The sequence below is a fragment of the Diaphorina citri genome, unplaced genomic scaffold (assembly GCF_000475195.1).
Source record: "Diaphorina citri unplaced genomic scaffold, Diaci psyllid genome assembly version 1.1 scaffold1636, whole genome shotgun sequence".
Taxonomy (NCBI): Eukaryota; Metazoa; Arthropoda; class Insecta; order Hemiptera; family Psyllidae; genus Diaphorina; species Diaphorina citri.
In genome coordinates, this window is record NW_007379062.1 from 73,707 (window position 1) to 82,068 (window position 8,362).

At 38.5% G+C, this 8,362-nt stretch overlaps 1 protein-coding gene across 1 annotated transcript in view; it reads left to right on the forward strand.

Annotated features, from left to right (window-relative positions):
* Positions 1 to 7,485, forward strand: part of LOC103516668 (protein phosphatase 1 regulatory subunit 12A) — a gene marked incomplete at its 3' end in the record, with an annotated part of 37,338 nt that extends 29,853 nt beyond the window's left edge. Inside the window, 2 exon segments of the mRNA XM_008481650.1 lie at positions 6,373 to 6,671; positions 7,333 to 7,485. Of these exon segments, the coding sequence (XP_008479872.1) occupies positions 6,373 to 6,671; positions 7,333 to 7,485 (452 nt within the window).
* Positions 7,486 to 8,362: the final 877 nt, after the last annotated feature.

Below are 8,362 nucleotides of genomic sequence, written 5' to 3' on the forward strand. Positions count from 1 at the left end.
AAGTATAAGATTACTTAATTCAAGTATAAGATTACTTAATTCAAGTATAAGATTGCTTAATCTACTAGGTTTGACTTTATTCCTTCAAGTGTTACCCTGACAACTATTGAGATTTACCAGCAACACTATGGGAAGTCCGGTTATTTTATATTATTTTTTACTTTTACCCCTATAAAATAATATAAAATAGTCATTCGAAATATAGTATTTGGGTTGAGAATGTTTTGCAAACACACTGGTCGATCGACATTAACTGAACCACAGCCTCTTTTTTCAAGAGGTTTGATAGAATCGAGCTACAAAAGCCAGCCGTTCCGAGAATGAACGACCTTAATGGGTTCCCAGTCCATGTCGATCGATATGGTGTGATGTTAAACTGTCTAAAAGGGAGAAAAATGGGGTTTTAATTAGTTTGGGGATGTTGGAAAGGGTTTAATTTTGTTGGGGGTTGTTGGGAAGGACTTCATTTGTTGGGAGGCAGGGAGACCAAGGTACAGAGGGGTAATATAAAGCAGGTGGAATAGGGTACAGCGGGGTAATATGAAGTCTGAAATGTTGCTTTCAGATCTGGTTGCCACCACAGCCAGGCTGACCCCAACTCCCCCGAGTTCGCATTTCACACCTAGGTCACGCTTGTGAGACTTGCCCTCTTGTTGCCAAGGTAATCTCTCTCTCTCTCTCTCTCTCTTTCTTTCTTTCTCACTCACACATTCATTCATAGTCCTGAAATACTACTCATTTGTAGTACTACCACTTCATCCTTGATTCATTCAGTCACACTCATTCATAAAAGTGTCTGCGATTACTTACTTTTTCCCTCGATTTTCCAATATTGTTCCTTCTGTCTGTACGTTCCTTTGTATAACTTTTCTCTCCCTCCCTTCCTCCTTCTCTCTCTTTTTCTATTTCTTACTTTCTTTCTCACTCACTCAATTGCTCATCCATTCATTCATTCATTCATTCATTCATTCATTCTTAGTCCTAAATACTATTCATTTGTAGTACCACCACTTGTAGCGCTCAATCCTTGATTCATTCACTCCTCACTCATTCATAAAAGTGTCTGCGATTACGTTTCCTCTTCTTTTTTTTACCTCTTGATATTTTTCCTTCTGTCCTTAGGTTCCTTTGTACAGCATTCTCTCCTTCCTCTCTCTCACTTGCTCGTTCATTCATAGCCCTCAAATACTCATTTTTGTACTACCACTTGTAGCGCCCAATCCTTGATTCATTCACTCCTCACTCATTCATAAAAGTGTCTGCGATTACGTTTCCTCTTCTTTTTTTTACCTCTTGATATTTTTCCTTCTGTCCTTAGGTTCCTTTGTACAGCATTCTCTCCTTCCTCTCTCTCACTTGCTCGTTCATTCATAGCCCTCAAATACTCATTTTTGTACTACCACTTGTAGCGCCCAATCCTTGATTCACTCACTCCTCACTCATTCATAAAACTGCCTGCGATTACGTTTTATGGTCCTAGTTGTTCAGATGTTTAGTCAGCAACTAAGTCTGTTTTCCTCTTTTCATATCTTTTTCTTCCAAATGTTTTTCCCTATATCCTTGGGTTCCTTACTGTATCTTTCTCTTTGTCTCTCTTCCTCCCTCCCTCTTCTGTCTCTCTCACCCTCCCACCATCTGTTTTTTTCTCTCTCTCTCTCTCTCTCTGTGGTTTGGATGTGGGGGGATTATCACATCATCTAATCAACAAATTTGGAATTGCCAAGACACAACCACCACCATCACCCAATCCAGTTCTTTCTTTACCTTCACCTCGGCTGATATTATTTGGCTGGTAAGGTAATCTCTACTACCTACTATGTCTTTAAAGGTGTATTTTCCTTTCGGAAACGATTCCGATGCAGTGAGCACCAAAGTTGTGAAATAATAACACAAAAAAACTGCAGTTTTTATTTTTTTTTTTTTTTTTTTTTTTTACAAATAATTGTAGGAAAAAAAGAAACAACAACAACAACAATGATGTTCTCAATTAGCAATTATTAGCCTCTAAAATGCACAGAGAGAGATTAAAAATGCATCCGCTATTTTATTACCGTTTTTCCATTATTATAATCTTTTAAAAATTATCATTTTTCCTTTAATGAAGTGACCCTAGAGATAAAAAAAAGTAAGTGAAGTAATTATTTAGATTATTTAGAAATAGAACAATAAACAGACAGTACTTATAAATGATAACAAAATAATAATAATAACAATAAAAATTAAAATTACAAAGGATTTTTCCTTATCAGCTTTTCTTTCTTGACATCCGCATACTAAAGGGGTTAATCTTAAACTAAAGGTTAGAATCGGTTAGATAATTATAAATTAATCCAGAATTTTCTTTTTTTTTAATGTTCAAAATCAACCCTTCTTCAATTTTATTCTTTAGAGTGATTGACAGAAAAATAATAAAAAAAAGAACTGTCACCTCTTTTTTAGATATAGGTACCTACATAAGACGTGTAGATACTTTAACCTTTATTTCTGTTTTGATACACATGTATACTACTTAGGGTCACCCATTTAACCAAAGTCTCAGCTTATGCAAAAGAATCTGAGTGAGGTCTACAGTTCACAGAACCATCTGTTCTATTCGATTCTATTTTATTTCAGGTCCCATTTCATCTCCGTCCAAACTTCCACTACCATCATTTATCAAAGGATCTATCGACGTTGCCAAGTTGACCAGTAGCGGGAAGTTTGGCAGCAATGCGTCCTCGGTATCTTCAGGGAACGCCAAATTTGGCAACTCTTTGGCAACATCAGGGAATGTCAGTAATGGGAAGTTTGGCAGCAATGGAACGGCCTCCCCTGGGAAATTGAACGGATCGACGAACGCTGTGAACGGATCTAAACTTGTGAACGGATCTTGTAGTGGAGGGACGCCTAATGGAACTCCGTCCTCTGTGTTGGGTACCAGGCTGCCTCTGCTGAATGGTGCGGGGAAGGCGCCCAATACGGGCTCCAAATTGGTCCATACAGCTTCGAAAGGTGAGTAGCTATTTATCTTCTCCCCTTTATTTAGATTGTAGGTACTGTGCAGCCAACCTAATGAGCCTAATTTCCTTGGAGGAAAGCGTAGCGTGCTAGGTCACGGGTTTCGCGGGCTTAAAAAAAATTGTACCTTCCATACATAAGACCTTTGTCTGCGGGAATAAAGGCACATTTCAGTGTCATTCAGGCAGGATAAACAGGATAGATTCTATTTGACCGAACGAAGTGAAGGTCTATGTTTTAACTCGACCATTTTGCATTTGGTTTAGATGTTTATAGGTTTGCTTGTTTGTTCCGCTATAACTCCCGATTGCCTGGTCCGATTTTGATGAATTTGAAATTTTATAAACTCGTACAGAACGGGAATTCAGCTCATAAACCATCCCCCAGCAAAGAGATAGGTAAGTAATAGAACTGTTACATTTGGGTAAAAGGTATGAAGTAGTAAATTAATGATCTGTGTTCTTTTCTAAAGCACCTGGTTCAAAAATGGTGTAAAAATATTGAGAAAAAAAGCTACATTAAAATAGAGGTACCTCCAAAAACAAGCATGCATTTTCAGCATAAAATTGATCCTTGTTTTTCTTTTTTTACTCGCGTGGTAAGTAAAGTTTTAAACTTTACAGAAAAGAACATTAATAACAGACAGCAGCGTTCCTCTAATTTTTTTCAGCCAGTGTAGGAAGTTATAAAAATCAATATTTTCTCGACTCCACAGATAATAATGAAGACAAGTCAGTGTCGACGGGTAACTCAGTGTTGAAGAAATCAAGTGGAGGATCATGTTCTCCCTCCCCAGCCAAGATGAACAGTGCCGGTCGTGATACACCATCCCCCAGTCAGAGGTATGTAGACGGTAGGAGTGACCGGAATGTAATCCACACGAAACCGAAAATCGGAAAGAAATTGGATCACACTAAGAAATTAGTCCCGGACAGTATGAATAATGCTCATGTAAAACTGTTGCCAAAAGTGAATGGTTCAAGCAAGAACACAACTTTATTCATGAAAAAATCCACTAAAAGTTGTGCTGACAACTTGAAAAAGTCACCAACTTTGAATGGCTTAAGCAAGAACATAAGTTCAAATCCGAAAAAATTGATAAAGAGTACGATGGTTGATTTGAAAAAATCGGCCCCAATTTTGAATAGTTCAAGCAAGAACACAACTTCAGGTGTGAAAAAATCCACAATTGCAAGTAGTTCAAGCAAAAACACAATTCCAATTTTGAAAAAATCGACTCGAAGTTTGGCCGATAGTTTGAAAAAGTCGACAGGTCAGGGTTTACAAAAGTCAATCGTGGCTCGAAACTCACAGAGGAATGTCAATTTGAGCTCGAAAAACTCAAACATCAAGTCGATTACATTAGAGTCCACTGTTAAAAAACAAGGAGGCCAAAAAGAAGGGAAACGTTAAATTTTGGGCTCAAAAACTATTGAGAAAGGATTGTAGGATTGAATTTTCAATATAACAGTAATTTTTATTTTATTTGTGCTTCGTTGCGTCCTCTTATTTATATACAATAAGTGGCAAAAAGAGAAAAATTAAAATACATAAAAGAGAATAGAATATAATGTGTTTATACACCAGCATAGGACTGAAAAGAAAAAGAGAGAGAGAGAGAGAGAGAAAGAGGTTTTCCACTTTCTCTCCTTGTTGTTCCTTTTCTGTTTTTCATTCATAGAATATTAAGATGTACCTACCTACCCTCATTCACAGAATATTAAGTTAAGATGTACCTAGTGTACCCTCATTCACAGAACTCAATCAATAGTACTTCCTACTGAATTTCTTGTCTTTTTGTTTTCAGGGCCGGTGTGAAGCGAACCAAACTGGTGGACTACGAGTCAGATGATGAGGCTGAGTCCGAACCCGATAGTCAGGATAATGTGTCCGCCCCTGGTCAGAACTCACGGCACAAGAAACACAAAGTACACCACAGTAACTCTACCTCGGGGAGTCATAAGGAAACAAGGTGATTAGAAAAAAAATCAAATAATTAATCTTTGTGGCTAAGCAGAGAGCTTACTAAGTGCCTCGTTTTCTTAATTTTTATCTACCCCATACATCATTTTACTCTGGTAATGCCGCCACTGGTCGCTACTCGATTAAAGTAGCTACTCAGTCGTCCTCACAAGTAAAATCCCAGCACAATGGCGGCGGCAAGTTCTCCAACTATTATAAACCAGGTGGCCACAACCCATTCAACTATCAACAGAACAATAATAATAACAGAAAGTCCTACAACAACAATGATAAGTATCATTACTACAACAAATACAATAACAACAACAACAACCATTTCAACAACAAACATCGGCACCAATACAGACATAGACCTTACTGGGGAAGACATTAGGTGTCAGGTGTAATGGAAATGAGAAAGACCGCGTTTTGTGTCGTCATGGCAACAGAATGGACGCATTTTGTGTTGCTATGGAAACGAGAAAGGACGCGTTTTGTGATGTCATGGTAACCAGAGAGAACGCTATCGGTTGTCACGGAAACAGAAAAGGACGCATTTTGTGTTGTCATGGTAGAATAACAACGAACCAACCTCAGTGGCTCAAGCAGTTAGCGCGGGAGGAATTTCAGAACTGGAGGTTTATGGTTCGAATCCCTCATAACGTGAAACAGCAGTGATAATAAGCAGGGTATAGACTAATTTTTGACAAGAATTAATCAATCTTAACATAATCTGCCCTAGAGAAAAAAGTGAGTGAGTTATAGATGAAGAACTACTCTTTTCAATGAACTACTCATGACCGGGACCAGAATGAGTTTGAAAACTCGGTTTAACTCTTGGAATCAGTAATCTAATTGGTTGAACCACAATAATAGTAGTAGCCTACTGCTGGAGTAAAGGGACTTTACAGTCCTATGCGAGCAGTATAAATAAGCATTATTATTATTATTCTAACGAAAGTCACAACTTTGGGTCGGGGTTGTGTTTTTGGGTCACTTGTAAGCTATTCGCTATAAAAACTCATTTTTTTCCCCTTGGTTGCGTAGTGATCAAGGTGCTCGTTTGGTCTAGTAAATGAGGCGGGGGTTCAATCCCAGCCGAGGCATGGAATCTCATCTTTTGCGAATTTGACCAAATCGCAATAGAGCTAAAAGCCTAGGTAGCTTGGAGGGTAGCGCCTCTGCTTTGTGAGCGTTAGGTCGCGGGTTCGATTCTCGCCTGGGGTTATCCTACACAGGTAAAGTTCGTTCTCTGAGCGGCTGCCTTTCTTTTATCCTATTCTTCTCTCTTTGATTTCGGGACAATGAAACCTCGGCAGTTACAATTCCCTCTATCAAACCTCTTGAAATGAAAAATATCTTTGTTATTTTTACAACTAAGGTTGATTAACAAAATATCTTTTTCATTTTCAGTTCAAACAAGTCCAAGTCCTCCTCATCAGGCGGAGGCGGTGCGTCGGTTTCCACCTCGTTCGACACGATCGCCACCAGTGTGTCCCCGGCTTGTTTCCCCTCCACCCCCTCCCCCTCCTCTACTTGTTCTACCGGGAGCTCCTATTTCACATCCAGTCTGTCATCGGCTGGCACCGGGGGAAGTCGATTGAGTGCGCCAGGTGCTACCCCAATCAGTGGGGGAAGTAAAGTGAACGGTGGAGGTGCGGGAGTGAGTGAATATTTGAATCGACGGACTCTGAGCGGGAATAACTCGTATGGTGAGTGTAGCTGGTTTTTTTCTTATTTACTTAGTGAGAAGCAGCTTTTTTATTTTTTACAAAATTTTACAGTTAGACCCATTTATTACAATAAAAACTTCAAACTACTAATAACTAATACATACTACAAAAAAAAAAAAAAAAAAAAAAAAAAAAAAATGGAAATAATGAAAATTTTATGGGGTCTTATCGTCATTGTATAACTCCCAAGGTTGTTTAGTGACAATGGTTTTACCCTCCATTAGCCTACAAGCTTCTCACATTAACCTCACCCAGGCTGAGTGGGTCTGGGAAAGGCCAGCACACGATTGCCTAGATGATCATCTCTCCGGATACCAACCATGCGTAACGTTGCTCAACTTAAGTGATCCTATGGGAATTGGTGCATTCAATGTGGTTATTGCCACTGGTTTGAACTCAATCTTAGAATCAGGCAATCAGGTTTGCCTTTGAAAGGCCCAACAATATCTATGTAGTAATGTACGGATAATAATTTCAACGAATTTAATTTAATTCTAATGAAAGATCTTCATTTACAACTTCACACGTAAATACAGGAGATCAGTTTACATTGTGAATAAAAAACGAAAAATACAATAAAAAAAAAGTTACTTAAATGGTTAAATCAAATATTTGTTTTACAAACGAATTTTTGTTTCAGGCTCCAACAGTGTGACATCGTGGGGTGATGAACCCAGCACCCTGGTACAGCAGTCGAGTAGTCATCCGCAGAACAATAGTAAATTCCCCCGCTATAATGCAGGAGGAGGTGATAGAGAGGAAGAAGATGAGGACATGGATCGTGGCAGAGTGAGTGACTTTTATTTTCTTCAATATTTAAGTATATCTCTTAAGCAAACTCCGTGGCCGAGTGGGTATCACACTAGGCTTGCACGCAGGAGGTCCGGGTTCGAAAAGAAAAAAAAAAAATTTTAAATTTATATTAATTCTTTGATATAAAAAAAAAAAAAAAAAAAAAATGTGAAGAAGCTCACAGCTTCACCACAAATAAATCATGATTTAAGTATATCTCTTTATTTCATAAAAAATAATAGAATCATACATAATACAATATATGTAACTCAAAATCCAAGACAAAGTTATACTACCCCTTGTCTAAATCTCAATACATAAGAGATTTGATAGAGGGAACTTTAACAGGTAAGGTCTTATCGTCCCGAAATCGGAGAGAGAACTAAGACAGGATAGGAAAAAGCTAGCCGTTCCGAAAACGAGCATTATCTGTTTAGGATAAAATCAGCCCCGGGCGGGGATCGAACCCGCGAAGAGTAAGTGACTACTAGTAGGTTTAGTGAACTAGGCAGGATACCCGCTGAAATTTTCCTTGCTAAAGAAATAATCATCTTTTCATCTATGTAGCTTGGTCTGGCAGGGGGACTTCAATCAGGGAGGATATTAGTTGAAAATTTCCCTTGTTAAAGAAATAGCAAAGCTTGAGTGCGAAGGGCATCCCCTTATGAAAATTTAGATCCTGAAGATTGGTTCAATGTCCCTCTGATCTTGAAATTTGTCGCGACGACCTATGAACTCAAAGCGAGAAAGTTTTAGATAACACTTCAGTCGATAATTTAAGACCGGTTTAGCGTCACCTGTGTTAAGCTACGCCGAGAAAGGCCAATAAATGGATGGGTGACTTAAACATTATGTTGGGAATAAAGGGAGAACGGGCT